Below are 18475 nucleotides of genomic sequence, written 5' to 3'. Positions count from 1 at the left end.
ACAGAGAGAATTATGGAAGGATGAGCTGCTACTATAACACTCCAAAGACCATCGAAACACAACAGAACTACAGCCACACCGAGAGAGAGAGAGGGAGAGTGAGGCTAAATGAGTGTTACAGCGGATGAAGAAAGGAAGTAAAAGAGAGAGACCTGCGGACTGATCAAATGGACGAGGCTGTAGGGCAATAAATATTGAGGCAATAACAATCATATAAAAAAAAACATTATAGTCTGACCTTAGCAAGAGTACATGGAGGGAGTTTGTAGAAGGGAATGTTGGGTAATGTAGTTTCGCCATCACTTCCAAGCAGATAGGTAACAGTGTACAGTAATGCTGCCTTTAAGTCTTCCGGGGAAGCTCCCACTTACGAGTCAATTTGAAATGCTTTTAAGTGATCGGAATAAAATGTATTTCATATTTAACTTCCTGACAAACAAAAGAAGCTTTTTAGTTGAAAATGAAGGGTAAAAGATGTGCATTAAGTGCAGGGAATGATGGGAAATTGGATTTTGTTTCCCCATAAACCAACACATTTAATAGATAGTTTTCTTTGACAGGTCAGTTAATTGGACTAAATGCGGCCAACAATCGCAATGGAAACCAAATTATGACCAATAAGATTGATTAACTGACATGAAACTAAAAAATCCGAGAAAATCCAGTTTCCCACCGGTAATTTGACGGCATTCGACTTGTAAATACGATCGTTCCCACGTGACCTGAAGGCAGCATGTGAATACAGTATGAATGAATGTTTTTTTTTTTTTACTGAGAGGCACATACTACAGTAATGTCTAGGCTAAAACACATGAATCTGTACATATTCTGTTTTTATTCGCCTTTCTTTTTTACTTTATTTTCATCAAGTACAAAGTTAAAATGCCATTTGTTAATATATTCATAAAAGAGTAAAATAATAGTGCTTTTTCAAGACTACACAACATAAAAACAGTCATTGTCAAGACCAAGTCACTTCTCAACGATATAGTTTCACGTCATTCTTTTCTAGATTATCATTTAAGAATAATGTATAGCACCTTTTTGAATCAACCCTTCCTCACGGTCTCTCTGCTTCGAAATATTATTCCTAAAATAACCTCACGCAAGACCACCGCCTTCTTTAAAGCTGACAACAGGCTTACTGGTCGGCTCTCGAACGCGTCACCTGTCAATCATCTTTCCCACACGGGTTCATAAATAGAAAAGAATTCTCTGGTCATTTTATTATTTGGACACGGCCATCTCTGACTCACAGCTCCACCCCTTTATTATAACAGCCATGCATACACTAGCCAATAATCACGGCAGAATGACTCTAAAAGTATTCAAAAACACCCACCACACAAAATTTAATAAATTTCTAAAAAAAAAAAACTAAAAAAAAACCTTATGTACAATTCATTAACCACTGAAGTCTCGACTAATAACAATCAAACCTCACGTTGCGTTACGAGATTCACCAGCCTTCACCAAACGAACACAAACAGACTCTAAGGCTACGAGCGGTTCGACCCAGCACAGTGCCACAAAGATCCTGCTAAAGGAGTTGGATCCTACCAAGCGAACCTTTAAAGGAGAACATCCTGCATTTTAGATGTTCGCTTTCAACGCCTTGAACTGTTAAAACTCTCACACTTGTTAAGTTTGGTTTGATTAAAATGAACTCTGGTGCGATTGCTCTGTTAGCGCGGTTCATTTGAATAAGTGTGAGCGCTGCCATCTGAACACTGGTGCACTTAAGCGGACCGAGACGCTGAAAAGACGGACTCGATCCGCTTCCAAACGAACTCTGGTGCGGTTCGACTGAAATATGAACGCCACATGGACTAAAGACATGTAAACGAGCCAAAAACTGGACATAATGTCACAAGACGTGACCCTAAAAAGGACATAATGCTCAAGCATGCCTGTTTTTACTCGTCATAGTCGCGATGTTGTCCATCAGTTCAGTACAGACATCAGAACCGCGTCTCCTCACAGAAGATATTCGTTTGAGTGTATGACGGAGGGATTCCTGTCGCTGTTTTGACTCCTTTACACATTTTAAAAGCTCTACACGAGTTCTCAGCAGGTCAAAATAGCATCAATATGTCTACGCACATACAACGAGCGCATTTATCCCAGAACACAGCATTGTTTTGGATGTTCGATAAGTTCTGTTGCGATATACACGCCATAAAAGACGTCTTTTTGTTTTGAGTCTTTAGGTTCGGTCTTAAAAATGACATGCTATGTGAACCAGGACTAAATGCATCATTTTCTCTTTTGGACCAAAAGAACCAGGAGAACCGAACTACAAGTGTGAACACGCGCCTAATGATATTGGAGCAAAATATGTCAGACAATGATTTAAAGGGGGTTGGGATGAAATTCGTCTTCAAAACCCAACAAAAGACATCATGTCAGTCATGAGAGTTTTCATAAAAACCATTTTGGCAACTAAAATGGTCTGCATAATCTCTGCGAGGCATTTCTAGACAGAATAAGCCGACTTTTTTTGTATTTAAACATGGTAAAGTGAGAGTTATGACAAAAATGGACTGAAATAACAAAGTGTTTTCAATCACATTTGCCCAAAGTGAATTACTATTGTCCTCAAACAACAATCCAATAAGTTCAAACGTCTAAATGGCAGGATGTTTCCCTTTAAAATCGGTTTCTGAGCATGAACTAAAGCAGAAGTTTACTATAACCTGTGGGCCATAAGCATATTTCAACATCAACTGTGATATAACCATTCAGGTTTGAATCTGAATTTAAACTGCAAAAAATAAAACTGTCTTTCAGGTAATGAGTTGGTCGACTTGCTTTCAACATGTCAGCCAAGAGTTCAAAGAAATGAGCAACCCTCAAATAACAAGTAGTCTAATGTGCTAGTTTGATTAGAGAAACCAAAAAAGGTTTCCTTTTCCGGGTTGAAATGTGATCTGTATAAACTCTACCCCCTCCTGCGAGGGCCAATGTAATTAATCAAATTCATACAAAAATCCTCGGTTTCGAAGCACATCTCTGTGAGCACCAGAGTCCTGTTTACTTCAGATCGGAAACAGGATTATAAAACAGCACACGTAGTAGAGTTGTACAGTAATCCAGTTTGCACGTAATCCAAGTGTGAACTCTCCGATTGCACCAGAATAGGACTCTGGATTCTGGGAGCACCATGTGACCAGCTTTTAAGACATCACACAGATGGGCCACTTTCCCAGAATCCCGAGCGAGGAGCACTGAATGTATCAGACTATCAAAAACCAGAACGGTAGAAACACAATGCTAGTCAGCCAGTAGATTAGCACGCGGGCTGATGCGTACGCAGTTCAGAGAGAGAGAGAGAGAGAGAGAAAGGCTACGTTCACACCGCGAGAGCCTGATTCAGAATCGACACATTTTTTGTTCATTCATTTTGTCAATATTTTATATCCTAAATGTTTAAATTACACTTTGAATCCAATTTGGCCTCAGACTTTAAGACTTTTATAAAAAAAAAGATAATTAATTATTGTAATTTCCGTTTTAACACTTTATTTAGTAGAATTTACAAAACATTTTAATTTACGGCAATTTAAATTAAGCGTGCACCTACACTACCCTTCAAATGTTTGAAGGAAGTCAGGCTTCATTTATTTGATCAAAAAGACAATACTAATATTGTGAAATATTATTACAATTTAAAAGAACTGTTTTCTATTTGAATATGTTTTAAAATGTAATGAAATTTCAGCATCATTACTCCAGTCTTGAGTGTCACATGACCCTTCAGAAATCATTCTAATATGCTGATTTGCTGCTTAAGACACATTTCTGATTATAGAGTTGTGCTGCTTCATATTTTTGTGGAAACCGTGATGCTTTTTTTTTCTCTCCAGAATTTCCTTGATGAATGAAATATAATCTTTTGTAACATTATAAACATCTTTACTGTCACTATTCACCTATTAAAGGGATAGTTCACCCAAAAATTAAAATTCTGTCATCATTTACTCACCCTCAAGAATTTCTTTTTTCTGCTGAACACAAAAGAAGATATTTTGAAGAATGTTGGTAACCAAACAGATGATGGACCCCACTGACTTCCATAGTCCATAGTCAATGGGGTCCATCAACTGTTTGGTTACCAACATTCTTCAAAATATCTTCTTTTGTGTTCAGCAGAAAAAAGAAATTCTTACAGGTTTGAAACAACTTGAGGGTGAGTAAATGATGACAGAATTTTCATTTTTGGGTGAACTATCCCTTTAAATGCATCCTTGCATTTACTTAAAAAGAAAAACGTACTGACCCCAAACTTTTAAACGGTAGTGTTTGTTAAAAAATGCATGAACCAGTCTGTTCACACTGAAATCCCAGTGCAAAAAAAAAAAAAAGAAGCAGCAATTTCCACATAAGAAAGTGTCTCAGTTGGAATATGAAAATGTAATTTTTCCTCACACTACCTTCAAAAAAAAACACGCGACTGCGGTGCGAACGTAGCCGAGCTGAACCGGCAGCAGAACGCAAGTCAGGAGAGAGTGAGAACGAAGCACCATGAAGCTGCACCATGGAGTTCCTGCACCGAAACACATGCAGGAGCTAAAACTACACAACATCCCTGATACCTGACTGAACAACACAGTAAGAGTGGTGGTGTCTGGACACGTGCTGCGTGAAAACGGCAAGATCTGGCAGAATCGGATGCAAGTAATCCCATGCGGAAGTTCAGCTTCTGTCTGCTGGCGGAATATTGCATCAGACACGACAGAACAATTGTAAATAAACTTCTCTCACAAACGGAGTAAGAAACGGTCATCTTTAGGCTACTCACCCTCGTGTCAACACAAACCTGTATGACTTTCTCTCTTCGGTGAGGGTGAGTCATATATAATTTTTAACTATTCTTCTACATTAATGTGAGTGTGTAACAGCTCTCAGCATGCAAGCGTGCGTGTGTGTGTGTGTGATGTGACACGGCTCTCTCACTGTATGTGCCCTATAGGCTCCAGCAGAAAGGCATCATACGGGACTGTGTGCTGCGTTCGTATTGCTGAGAGAGAGACAGGGAGACACACACAGAGAGAGAGAGAGAGAGCACCATAGTCGAGTTAGTGGAGTTGTGTGTGAATAGTTAAGTCAACTGTAGTTTAGTAGTACCATATTAAGAGCGTAACCTGTAAACAGTGTATTGTTGATTCTTCAAGCACATCTTCTCTCTCACAGGAAAAGTGTGTTTATGCGTGAAAATGATGTTTGTGTAGACGTTACACGTGTCCTAACCAGGCATGATACGATAAAGCGTCAAGTGATAACGTTAACATGACACTTTGTCAAAACTAGTCGCGATTCGCCAAGTTTCTATACGTGTACTGGTAGAAATAATAGGCAGCACTGCTTAATCAATCTCATGTAAATATGTCTGAGGTAAAATTTCGTCCAAAAATCAAAAAACAAAAATTGTATTAACAACATATGCCCACATTAGTGAGTAACTAAAAAAAATGCTTTATATATATAATTTATATATATATAAATATTTCATTACAATGAAATGTGAGGAAAGTGTTTTGGAAATAATGGATTAAAAAAAAAGAAGACATTTATATATAATAAAATTTGGGAGGGGGGATGTTTAATTGTCATAAAAATCATGATGCAGTATATAATTTCTATTTTTTTTTCTTTTGATTTTGGGGTGAAACATGACCTGGCACATATTTTCTGTGAGATATATAAGACATCAAATATGTATCACTGCAGCGTTTCGCTTCCAGTGAGGACAGAACAATGACTCGACGCTTGAAAAGTTGCCACATCTTTCCTAGTTAGTTCACGCTGCAACATCAGATGAGGGGTCGGGGAACAGGACTCGCCCGGTTCGAGCATCCAGAGAGCGTCTGCTTCTGTTTCACACTAGCTAACCAGCGGTTTGTGCTCTATATTTTCACGCTCGGACAAACATACACTTGCAAACTCGCTCACATTTTGTCTCTGTCAGATGTGTGAGAGAGAAAGAGTCATCACAGTTGAAACATGACCAAAAAAATAATAATTCTGAAAACGTCGGACAATAAAATACAAGAAAATAAAAATTGTGGAGTTATGTTTTCAAATAAATATGTGAAGTGTGGCTGTCTAGTGGGTTGAATATTAATCTTAGGATAGCACCAGCCATTCACAGGCCACGAGCAAACATGAAGAACACAAGAAGGTGGAGCTTATTGGAAAGGAAAGGAAGAAGAGAGACGTCACGACGCCATCATGACGTGAGGTGGGCGGAGCTTCAGAAACAGGCGAAGTATTCCTTCAGCGGAGCGAAGAGGTGGCGAATCACAGGCACGCTCCATGACCTTCCCAGAAGCCTTTGCCTGGCGAGTCGACTCATGTTGGACACGTCAGTGTAATGGACAGGGAAGCCGAACACTCTGAAATGCACAAAGCAGTGGATTTTACCCACAAATTAAGCCTGTTTTTAGGACTATTAACATTTTTTGTATTGTGACTTTTCTATGACTTTTAATTATATATTATTTCATAATCATATTTTTTTTTTATATAAAGTAATTATTTAATTATATATATTTTTTTACCGCAATTAAGCACATTTTTTGCATTATTATGCCATTCATTTTATTATTAAATTATTCATTATTAAAATTACTAAAATTATTAATTTAAAATACCTAGTTTTATTTCTCATTGAAAGTGTAATAGAGTTGTTGTTTTTGACTGGATTATTTTATATTCATTTTATTATTAAATAATTCATTATTAAAATTGCTAAAATTATTAATTTAAAATAACTAGTTTTATTTCTCATTGAAAGTGTAATAGAGTTGTTTTTTACTGGATTATTGTAATATTTACTTTTAATTTTTTTATCATTAACAACAAAAAAAAGTACAATAATGCTAAAATTATTTATGAATATATAAAAAAAAAAAATTCAGGGTTTTTTGATAAATAGAATGTTCAAAAGAAACATTTATTTGAAACTGAAATCTTTTTTAACATTATAAATGTCTTTACTGTCACTTAATCTATTTAATCTAGTCCTTGCTGAAGAAAGTTATTTCTTAAAAAAAAAAAATCATATTGATATAAATATATGTACAGTGACTCCAAAATGCACACTTACACAAGACTTAATTTTTTTATATTATTTTATATAAATTGTTTATTCATTATTATATTTTATATTAATTTTATTATTAAATTACTATTTATTTAAATGATTAAATTACTAAAATTATTATTACTATATAATATAATTATTATACTATATAGTATAATATAATAATTACTATTATTATAATAATAATTATAAACATTTAAAATGAAAATTCCACATTATTATGAAATATAAAGTTATACAGTAGTTGTTAATTTGTATTTATTTATTATAAACTTCAACAAATAAAAGACAGTTCTTTTAAGTACTGTAAGTATTCTACAATTTAAAAGTATGGATATGAGAGTTTAGCAAAAGTATGCAAAAGTGTCTCCTAATTGAAATATGCTTTATTTTATACTTTCTTTTTTTTCCTTTCGACTTTGGGATGAAATAATACTGGAAGCGCAGGTCATGTGACGGCCCTCACCTCTCCATCTCTGTGCACCACAGGATATCCTCTTTATTGTTCATATAGACGGGGTAGTGCTGGTCTTTTCCTTGTTTTATTGAGTTGGAACGGGTCGTGATGGTTCGCACTTTGCCGAACTGAAAAACAAAGCCAGTACAAGAGTAAATCCCTTCCCTGTTGGCCACCCAAACCTAGTGTCACGTAGCAGGTCTACTGTCGTGGGCCAAGAACAACCCACTTACAGGGGAAGAGAACGTCTGATTGACATGGACAATAACCAATCACTGTCTGCTTTGTTTTTATGCGACGTCAATCTGAGATATTTGTGCCTCAAACAAGTCCTCCATGTCTGGATGCAGTCAATAATAATTTGAAAACAAATGATTTGAATAGTTACAAACTATCCTGAACAATTCATATTGAAATCATGATCTTTTCATGTATAATAATCATAATCACACCGTGTTTGTTCGTTGGCCAGAGGAGAACTGGCCCTCCGACCGAGCCTGGTTTCTCCCAAGGTTTTGTCTCCATTCTGTCACCTGATGGGAGTTTGGGTTCCTTGCCACTGTCGCCTCTGGCTTGCTTAGTTGGGGACACTTAATATTCAACAGTATTATTGATCTGACTGTACTGAGGCTGCTGTATGAGAACTGAACTGACACTGTTTTCTGCAGAACTGCTTTATATATGAAATGAACTAATTTAACATTTGATGATCTTCAAAATTAAACTGAATCAACACTGAACTGACTTGAGCTGAACAATGACACTATTTTCTGTTCAGCCGAAATGACCTCGGCATTTTCCTGTTATCTCTGTAAAGCTGTTTTGAAACAACCTGTATTGTATAAAGCACTATATAAATAGAGGTGACTTGAACACACACACACACACACACACACACACACACACACACACACCTTAGCTGTGCGTCCATGTTCCAGACAGTCTTGCAGGTCGAGTTTATCATTTGCCATGGCAGTCAGTGGCCTGAAGAGAGAGAAAGTTTGTTCTGATGTTTATTTCATTTTCATTCAAACACTACTAATATCTATGGAAACTTGTTTCCGCCACAAAATAAAACATTTTAAAAGATAATTGCGACTTTTTATCTCACAATTGCGAGTTTACATCTCGCAATTCTGACTTTATTTCTCAGAATTGCGAGATATAAAGTCAGAATTGCGTGAAATAAAGTCGCAATTGCGTGTTATAAAGTCAGAATTGCGAGATATAAAGTCTGACTTTATTTCACGCAATTCTGACTTTATATCTCGCAATTCTGACTTTATAACACGCAATTGCGAGTTTATATCTCGCAATTCTGACATCTTTTCTCAGAATTGTGAGATATAAAGTCCAATTCTAAGGGAAAAAAAGACTGACCTTTTTTTTTCACAGCGACTTTATATCTCGCAATTGCGACTTTATTTCCCAGAATTGCGACTTTATAACACGCAATTCTGACTTTATATCTCGCAATTGCGGCTTTATTTCCCAGAATTGCGACTTTATAATACGCAATTCTGACTTTATATCTCGCAATTGCGACTTTATTTCCCAGAATTGCGACTTTATAACACGCAATTCTGACTTTATATCTCGCAATTGCGACTTTATTTCCCAGAATTGCGACTTTATAATACGCAATTCTGACTTTATATCTCGCAATTGCGACTTTATTTCCCAGAATTGCGACTTTATAATACGCAATTCTGACTTTATATCTCGCAATTGCGACTTTATTTCCCAGAATTGCGACTTTATAATACGCAATTCTGACTTTATATCTCGCAATTGCGACTTTATTTCCCAGAATTGCGACTTTATAATACGCAATTCTGACTTTATATCTCGCAATTGCGACTTTATTTCCCAGAATTGCGACTTTATAACACGCAATTCTGACTTTATATCTCGCAATTGCGACTTTATTTCTCAGAATTGCGACTTTATTTCTCACAATTCTGACTTGACATATCGCACCTGTGAGAAAAAAAGTCAGAATTGTGAGATAAAAAGTCGCAATTATTATTATTTATTTATTATTCATTGGCGGAAACAAGCTTCCATAAATAACAGCTAATCTAATTCATATTGTAAATTGTACCGGTTCATTCCAGGCAGGTTCCCCCAGAAGTATCGAGCTCTGTGCGCGGCCGACACCTCCTTAGCGTCGATCATTACTGGATTACACTGGAAGCACAGAGATGTAAATATATTTTATATGAGGAAATTCAGAAAAGTACATTCATTCTTTACAAAATGACTGTCAATGAGAGATTCATTAAACAGTATTCGCAGGCCTTCAATATGTTTCTGAAAGAAGTCTCTTCTGCTCAATCAAGGCTGCATTTATTTGATCACAAATACAATAAAAACAGCAATATTGTGAAATATTATTACAATTTAAAATAACTGACTTAAGTGTGAAGATTTGTTAAAATGTAATTTATTCCTGTGATTCAAAGCAAAGAATTTTCAGCATCATTCCAGTCTTCAGTGTCACATGATCCTTCAGAAATCATTTTAATAATCTGATTTGCTGCTCAAGAAATATTTATAATTATTATCAATGTTGAAAATAGTTATATAAACTGTGACTGCAAAACGCATTTGGTTACTTGCCTGAATGTCAAAAAAATACTAATACTATATTTAAATTTAGAAAATGAATGACCTAAATAAATAAATAATTTAAAAATAAATAATCATATTGCAGTCACATGATCATGGAGTTGTCTGTGTGCTTAAAACTGAATTGTGAATTGATGAAAACAATTGATTTAAAAACACTTTAGTCAACAGGAAATAAAATAAATATCAATATCAGCATCTTGAATGTAACTGCATTAGATCAAATAAAAGGTCCCACTTTATATTAAGTGTCTTTACTACTATGAACTAACATTTGAATTAACTGTTTGATACAATGCACTTATTGTGTACACACGTTTTTACATTGTACTCGTATTTAAAAAATACCTGCATTTGATTTTGAAGAATTTCTATAATTACATGTATAATTAGACTTTTGATCCTCCCTTTCCCATCAACCCACCCTTAGACCTACCCATATCATCAAACCTGTCCCTAAGCTTACCCACATCCCACTTCAATACAAATAAGTCAGGTTTTAATTGATAAAACAATAATGTCGAAAATTAAGATTAAAAATATTTACTAGGCCTACTTTGTGTTCATCAAATGTGAAATTCAAACATTTTTCATTGTCTAAATCCATTTTGTGCTCACTGTACATAAAGACTGTTACATGTACAACCACAAGAGGGCAGCGCTGATGAATAGCACACATGATTCACTTTAGGCATGAATGTATGTGTGTATGTGTGTGTGTGTGTGTGTGTGTGTGTAAACACACCTCCAGAAAGCGTGAAATGTCTCTTTTGTCACTGACTCCCATGGCAACGACATTTTCAAACAGCCAGAAGAACGGTCGGTCGTCTCCGTTTTTGGGTCGCGCTTCATGAAGCAGCCGGTAGAACTCAAAAAACAGACGCCCGGTGCCCTCTGCACAACACACACACAGACGAACACTTACTACAACACAAATGCATCAATACACACTAGAGCTGCACGATTCTGGATAAACTGAGAATGAGTGATTCTCAGATCATGATTCTCCCAGGATTCTGAATAGACAACTAAACAAAACATCATTTACTAGAGCTTCTGACAAAATGTTAATTGTTGCAGTCTATTTAACAAATATATAGAATTAATTTGAAGTTATTATTTTTGTTACAATAGGTTTAAGTGAGTCACTCACCCATAAATAGTTCACTTGTTTCATTACTGGATAAATCAGCATTTTTGAATGAATCTCTTGAATAATTCAATAACAAGTCTATTTTTTTAACGGTCACTTGTCGCCACCTATTGGTGTAACGATTTAATTGATACAGTCTTTATTTGAAGCATCAAGTTGTTTTCAAAAAGTAATTTACTTTATTTAATCGCTGCCGTAAACATCAGTGTTTATATCTGAACTATAACGTTTTATCCCACTTCTGATTTTCAAAGATTTATCGTACAGCTCGAATACACACACACACACACAGATGTTGTGGTTTTGATGCCGGAAATGGATCTCAAACTGGGTGTCGTACCGAACAGGCCTTTCCTGGCAGGGTTGACGATGGATAGATCGTTACACGGGCTTCCACCGATCACAAGATCAAAAGGCCCCCACTCCTGAATCTAGAGACACGGGACGGCAAGCAGAGAGGGACATCAGAAGTGTGTCCAGGAGAAAAGACAGTGCGAGACAGAGAGAAAGACACATGCTCACATGCTTGCGTGTGACGTTCCTGACATCGCCCACATACATGATCCGTCCCTGGTGTCGCACGATCCCCACCGTGATGGAGTCCTCACACACCTCTGACGCCACATAGCGCTCCACCTGAATACCCAGATCCTTCAGCACCAGCAGCCCTGACAGCAAAAACACACACATATTCACGCTATTCACATATTCAAAAAAAAAGTGCAATATTGTTATAGTTTTTTGTTATAGTTTTATTTACATTTTCTAACATTGTGAATTGACTTTAAATTTCACTTTGTATTTACATAGATGACTCTAAACATTTATTTCTGTCAGTTAATTTTAGATTCTAGTAGTTTTCATTTTGATATTTAGTTAACACTTAAAGGGATAGTTTGCTCAAAAATAATCACCATTTACTCACCCTTATGTCGTTCCAAACCTTCGTTCATCTTCAGAACACAAATGAAGATCTTTTTAATGTCTTTCTGTCCCTCCATTGACAGCTACGTAACTACCACTTTGACGCTTCAAAAAGTTCAAAAAGAGATCGCAAAACTAATCCATATGAACTGAGTGGTTTAGTCCACATTTTCTGAAGAGACTCGATCGCTTTATATGATGAACAGATTGAATTTAGGCTTTTATTCACATATAAACATTCATCAATTCACACATTAGTTGTGGTAAACAGAAGCTCAAGCGAACAGTTTATGTTTGTTGATCAATGTTAATATGTGAATAAAAGACTAAATTAAATCTGTTTATCATATAAAGCGATCTTGTCTCTTGTGGTGGATTTTTAATGAATAAAATAGTAAACTGTATATCAAACTAATACGTTTCTAACATCTAACCTTATTTCTCTTTTTAGGCCTAACATGATAACACTTTGAAACACAATGTACTAAAATGTTGTCCTGTGTTTTTGAATGTTGTATGTTGTGTTGCCATGCCCCTTTGACTTTGGTTGTGTGAGTGTTTAAAAATAACAAATATGGGAAATGAAACTAGACAGACGACTAGGTTTGAACCTTGTGATTAACAATGAAGTAAACATTAAAACAAAGTTTGCTTTACCTAGTAGTTATGAAAACCATGAGTCTATGAAAACCAATCAAATTGTGGGGAAATTATGTAACGCAGCATGACATTTTTGCCATACCTCCTTATTCGTTTTTTATGATTAACAGTTTAACACAGAAAAATGAAGCAGTACACATACAACAAAATAGAATGAAAGGAAGACATAACGCAACCATAGACAAAAACTATACTATAAATACATTTTAGAAAATTATAAAAGAATAAATAAAATTAATAAAAAATTTAATAAAAAAAAGACAGTGATGCACAGAGCCCTTGAGTTTACAACCTTGCCTATATGTAGGTACAGTATTCTATCAAAATGTATCCATCAGTCATGTTTTCTAGTTAAATGCTATGTTTATGAGCCAGAACGCCATTAAACGTCCAAAGTGTACGAATGATACTTCCCCCATTTCAAGGTATACTCCTCCACTTTATCAAGAAACCTATAGGACAGTTGTTCAAGGGCAGCCAGCTGACCCAGAGCGGCGTGCCACAAATCCAGTGCAGGTGCAGAGCCATACCTCCTTATACTATAAAAACTGTTGTATTCGTGTTAGCTGGTGGGATTCTCAATGGAATTTGAGGGAACTCTTCTGGCCGTGATTAAAGCATTTAAAGGACATTTGCTGAAGTCTGTTTGTCGATCATTGCTGCGCAGTAAGAAAGCTAGTTAGGGAAGCAAGTTAGTTAGGTAGACTATATAAAACGTCATTTGGAGACGACCCAGGGAATGTCGATTGGAGACGACCCAGATAGTTAGGTTTAGGGAAAAATCTACCACACTGTTCAGAAAATGTGGACTAAACCGCTCAATTCATATGGATTAGTTTTACGATCTCTTTATGAACTTTTTGAAGTGTCAAAGTGGTAGTTGCGTATCTGTCAATGGAGGGACAGAAAGCTCTCAGATTTCATTAATAAGATCTTAATTTGTGTTCCGAAGATGAACGAAAGTCTTCGGGTTTGCACCCACATGAGGATGAGTAAACAAAGACAGAATTCTCATTTTTGGGTGAACTATCATCACTTTAAGATCTTCAGGTGTGATCTCACCTGTAGCGATGCCATCAAATAAAGAGAGCACTCTGATTGGCTGCCTCTTCTCTGCCGCTACTGGAGAATACAACCTCATTGGTTCCTGAGAGGGGAGAGATAAACAGATTTTGCTTTTTAACTTCCATTAGTTAAAAGTTATTTAAAAAACACTCTGTAGTCAGTAACATTATCAACTTGAATGAATGAAGAGAACAAAACTTGAACTAAATTGAGCTGAATAATGACACCATCGTCTTCTGTAGAGCGGCCTTACAGCTGAATTGAATTCGTTTCATGTATGATTCATTTTGGCAACAGCAACAAAGAATAATGACTCAACTCTCTTTTTAGAGCTGCTTTACAGCAGAATTTGAATTTGTCTCATATCTGATGAAGTTTGCGTCATTGATTTCGACTTGACTTATTTTATACTTTATTTTGTAAGATGTCAAAGTTGCCAAACTAGATGAACTCACGAAGTCCTGGTCGTGGTTGTTGGCAAAGAACAGCTGCAGTCGCGTGGTCCAGTCGTCTCTGCGCCTCAGAAGCCCGGACACGTTCCTGCTGCAACACATGTAGCAGTTCCAGGGGTCTTCACGGATAGCGGCCTGTGCCGAACCGGCCCCGACCAGCAGATCCACGCACTCCACACAGAAACACCTACACACACACAACATCGATTCAGAGATCTCTCTCAGGCTACGTCTACATTAATCCAGATACATTTGAAAACACATTTTTCTCTACGTTTTAAAGGTGCATTGTGTAATATTTAGGAGGATCTGTTGACAGAAATGCAATATCATATACATAACTATGTTTTCAGTGGTGTATAAAGGTCTTACTTAATGAACCGTTATGTTTTTATTACCTCAGAATGAGCCATTTCTATCTACATACACCACACTGAAATGCACCGACATGTTTCTACAGTGGCCCTAAACGGACAAACGCGTTTCGTCACTATGTTATTCTTCGTGAAAAGACGCTAGCTAAAGACAGCGAATAAAATATTCACAATAACATATCGTTTTACTGAATAATTAAGTAAACCTAATTTCTTAATTTATCTTTGTAAAGAAACCTTATTGCTTAACTGGCTACTCTCTGCAGTCTCAGACGACGACATCTTTTCCTGTCGGCCACCGTAACTTCTGTTGGGTGCAATTCGCAACCTCACCACTAGATGCCGCTAAAAATTACACAGTGCGCCTTTAAACTTTATTCCACATTAAGACGGCATTTTTGTCCAGCGAAAATTGAGATTGAAAGAAAGAAGAATGCCGACTTTAACGCTAGTGTGGATAGAGAGCGCTTTGAAATGAAAACACTGATTTAAAATATATCCAGATTAATATGGTCGTAGCAGGAGATACAAAGAAAACCCCATACATACACACCTGCAGCAGTTGTTGTTCCCGCACATGAGCACTTCTCTTCCTCCACAGCAGATGGTGCAGTACGACTGATAACCGTCATCGTCGTATTGATACGCACACTCCAGGAAACAATTCTGCACGGGAACAGAAAACCACCTCAGAACCAATCAGAAGTCAGAATGCGCTTGATTGACAGGTGGAAATGTGTGCATGAGTACCTTGCAGCTCTGGCACATGGCTCCAATAAACAGAGGATGTTCAAGAGATACATTCTGACTTCCACAGGAAATACAGATATCTGCACACAAAAAGACTCCATGATGATGTTTGGAATAGCATGCTACTGTACCATATTATTTATGCTGTATTTATGCACATTTTGTCCTATGACACTCTGACTATATATATTGTATCCCACAATGCAATGTGCTCAACCTGACTTTATGTTTCTAATGTGATAAATGAACCAGAAGTAATATCAATCAAGTTCTGACTGACTTCCAAAAGTCAAGATATTTTATTACATTTCTTAACTTTTGGAAATACATATATTCAAATTCATGCATATATTTGTAATGGTAATATTGACCACTAGCCCTTGTGTATTCCCGAAAGGAGGTTTGTGGCATCAAAATGCAGCTCTAATGTCCTAATACTGGTGGTTTACTACATACTCATGAATATGCGTAGTATGTACTTCAAGCACACAAACTGGAACTCACGCTTTGTGAAGAATCTTTGCATAGAAAATAGTTTTTTTAAATGTAGAAGCAAAGTATTGATGATGCCCAAATCTATGCTAAACAGTATGTTATGATTCAAGTGAGTTTTGTTTAAAAAGAGCAAGCATCCAGGGGTCAAAGGTCACATTCAACAGCAAACTCACCTTCGATATTGCGACACTTCTGCCTGACTTCATATACGAGTCTCTCTGAGGAAAACAAAACGTGCGTTAACAATCGCTGCGAAATGTGAAGACAGTTTGCTTTGGCACATGTGTGTGTTTGTGATACCTCGGGTTCCTTCATCTATAATCTCTTTGATTTTGGGTTTCTCAACACTGTTCTTCCTGGGTTTCTTGGCAGGGGGCGGAGCTGTGTATGCAGCAGCCTCAGGCTCCACCCACATCTCTGGATACACCTCAGTATAAGGGTTCCGCTCCGCTAGAGCGCACACACACACACACAGTTACACACAGAAATGCAATGTCTCTAATATCTCGATTGTTTTTCTACGATAGCAATTAAAAGTCTTTTGCTTCTCAGATGTTTGTACTGAGAATAAGTCCCCAGTAATTCAGAAGAGATCTGTGCTCAGATTTGTCTGCAATCAAAAGTCTCTCAGGAAATCAGTAATTTATCATCAAATTTTTCCAAGACCAAATTATTAGGTCTATGCTATCCAAAAAATTATTTGAGCAATACAATAAATAATACATTAAATAAAAATAAATTGAATTCATATATTTGTTTACATTTTTAAATATATATTTTTTAAATAAATATAACAAAATATAATAAAAAATAAAATAATTTAATCAAAATAAAATAAACATCATAAAAAAATAAATAAAAAAAAAGAATAACAAAAACACAATAATAAATAAAAAATAAAATAAACATCATTAATTAAAATAAAACATATAATAAATAATATGACAAAAAATACTAATAATTTAATTAAAATAAAATAAATATAATTTATATAATTAAAATAAAACATATACAATAAATATAATAAAATTAGGGCTTTCAACGTTAAAGCATGCGATTAATTAAAAATGCTTAACACGTTAAAATGATTGAATGCAAATAATTTACTGAATCATGTGAAATTGCGTCATTAATGTAATTTATATCACAGTTAGATTAGATTAGTTTAAAGATAAATGGTGTATGCTTAATTAAGTGTTTAATCGCACAAAAACGGTGTGAGTAATTGCAATAAAAAAAAGTCATCTATTGACAGCCCTAAATACAATTTTATAAATAATATAAACAATAATAAATTAATAAAATTTTAATAAATGGCATTAATAAAAAATAATAAAGATTAAAATAAATTACATTATATTGATATGTATAACTTATATCATAATATTTGATAAATGGTGCATGCTTAACTCCACGATAAGTGTGCGATTGATCGCACAAAAACGGTGCGATTAATCGCAATAAAAAATTAATTACAAAAATATATTGAAAAATTTAAATCTAAATAAAATCAATGATAAATTCATACAAATAAAATAAATGTCACTGATTAAATAAAAAAAACACACAAAAAAAAAACAATTATAATTATATTGATATGTATAACTTATATAATAATGTTTGTAGTAGTAATGAATTATTATAATAAACAATAAACAATAATAAACTATAAATGAAATGAGCTGGTACCTGGTGGCGGCTCCAGGCCTTTGGCCCCGGAGGGGAGGAACCCAGCGCTGGCCCATTCAATCATCTGCCGAGTCTGCAGTTCTACACTCTTCCCCGAGTCCGAGTCGTCCGCGGACACACACACAGGGAACAGTTTTCCTGCACGCGTACTCGCCGTCTGTGCAGATCCACACAAACAGCATGAGAAAATACACACATGCTGGTCTATACCCCTATTTACATCCATGAAAACTACATGTGTAAGATCTAGTTTAGTCAAAGCCATTAGTGTCGCTATCAGTTGACCAGGGCAATAAACCAGGGCAATAACACACATGATGGAGAAATATCATGTTTGTTACTGCGTGACTTGCCTGTAAAACTTCATAGATGGCTTTTCTGTACATGGGCTGTTTGTTGTAGGTGGGCTGATGATAAGATGTGCAAAATGTACTCAAGGGCAACAGCTTTTCCACACACACCTGAGAGAGGGAGGGATGTTCACTATAATGTGTGTTATCAGCACTCATGAAGGATCCTGATTGGGCGACTGACTCACCACTGAGAATTTGCCATCTCCAAACCACATGACCCAGCGGGTTCCTTCAGCGGCCCGACTGCGACTCGTCATCCACCATGACACGATCCGCCCGGGCCACCAGGAGAATCCCCGTAACTTTCCCCAGATGAGCTCTCCGATCCCGAACCCACGGCCGTCCTGAGAAACATCAGCTTCAGTTT

The 18475-nt window shown here is 36.1% G+C and overlaps 1 protein-coding gene across 8 annotated transcripts in view; it reads right to left on the bottom strand.

Annotated features, from left to right (window-relative positions):
- Positions 1-5662: 5662 nt before the first annotated feature.
- Positions 5663-18475, bottom strand: part of dnmt3aa (DNA (cytosine-5-)-methyltransferase 3 alpha a) — a 46967-nt gene continuing 34154 nt past the window's right edge. For 5 of the 8 annotated variants that reach the window (XM_084432895.1, XM_084432897.1, XM_084432898.1 and 2 more), the window contains 17 exons: positions 18294-18452; positions 18109-18216; positions 17756-17912; positions 16367-16516; positions 16240-16284; positions 15572-15651; positions 15375-15487; positions 14451-14634; positions 13993-14077; positions 11869-12014; positions 11687-11777; positions 10939-11087; positions 9667-9752; positions 8477-8546; positions 8015-8152; positions 7572-7690; positions 5663-6395 (listed from right to left, as the gene is read on the bottom strand). In XM_084432895.1, coding sequence (XP_084289021.1) covers positions 6254-6395; positions 7572-7690; positions 8015-8152; positions 8477-8546; positions 9667-9752; positions 10939-11087; positions 11687-11777; positions 11869-12014; positions 13993-14077; positions 14451-14634; positions 15375-15487; positions 15572-15651; positions 16240-16284; positions 16367-16516; positions 17756-17912; positions 18109-18216; positions 18294-18452 — 2022 coding nt within the window. In that variant the 3' untranslated portion in view covers positions 5663-6253. The remainder of the gene's footprint in view (positions 6396-7571; positions 7691-8014; positions 8153-8476; positions 8547-9666; positions 9753-10938; positions 11088-11686; positions 11778-11868; positions 12015-13992; positions 14078-14450; positions 14635-15374; positions 15488-15571; positions 15652-16239; positions 16285-16366; positions 16517-17755; positions 17913-18108; positions 18217-18293; positions 18453-18475) is intronic. The other 3 variants (XM_084432896.1, XM_084432900.1, XM_084432899.1) reach the window with 1 other exon arrangement.

This window comes from Rutilus rutilus (assembly GCF_951802725.1).
Source record: "Rutilus rutilus genome assembly, chromosome: 15".
Taxonomy (NCBI): Eukaryota; Metazoa; Chordata; class Actinopteri; order Cypriniformes; family Leuciscidae; genus Rutilus; species Rutilus rutilus.
The sequence above is the reverse complement of the archived record's forward strand: the minus strand, read 5'-3'. Positions and strand labels throughout refer to the sequence as shown.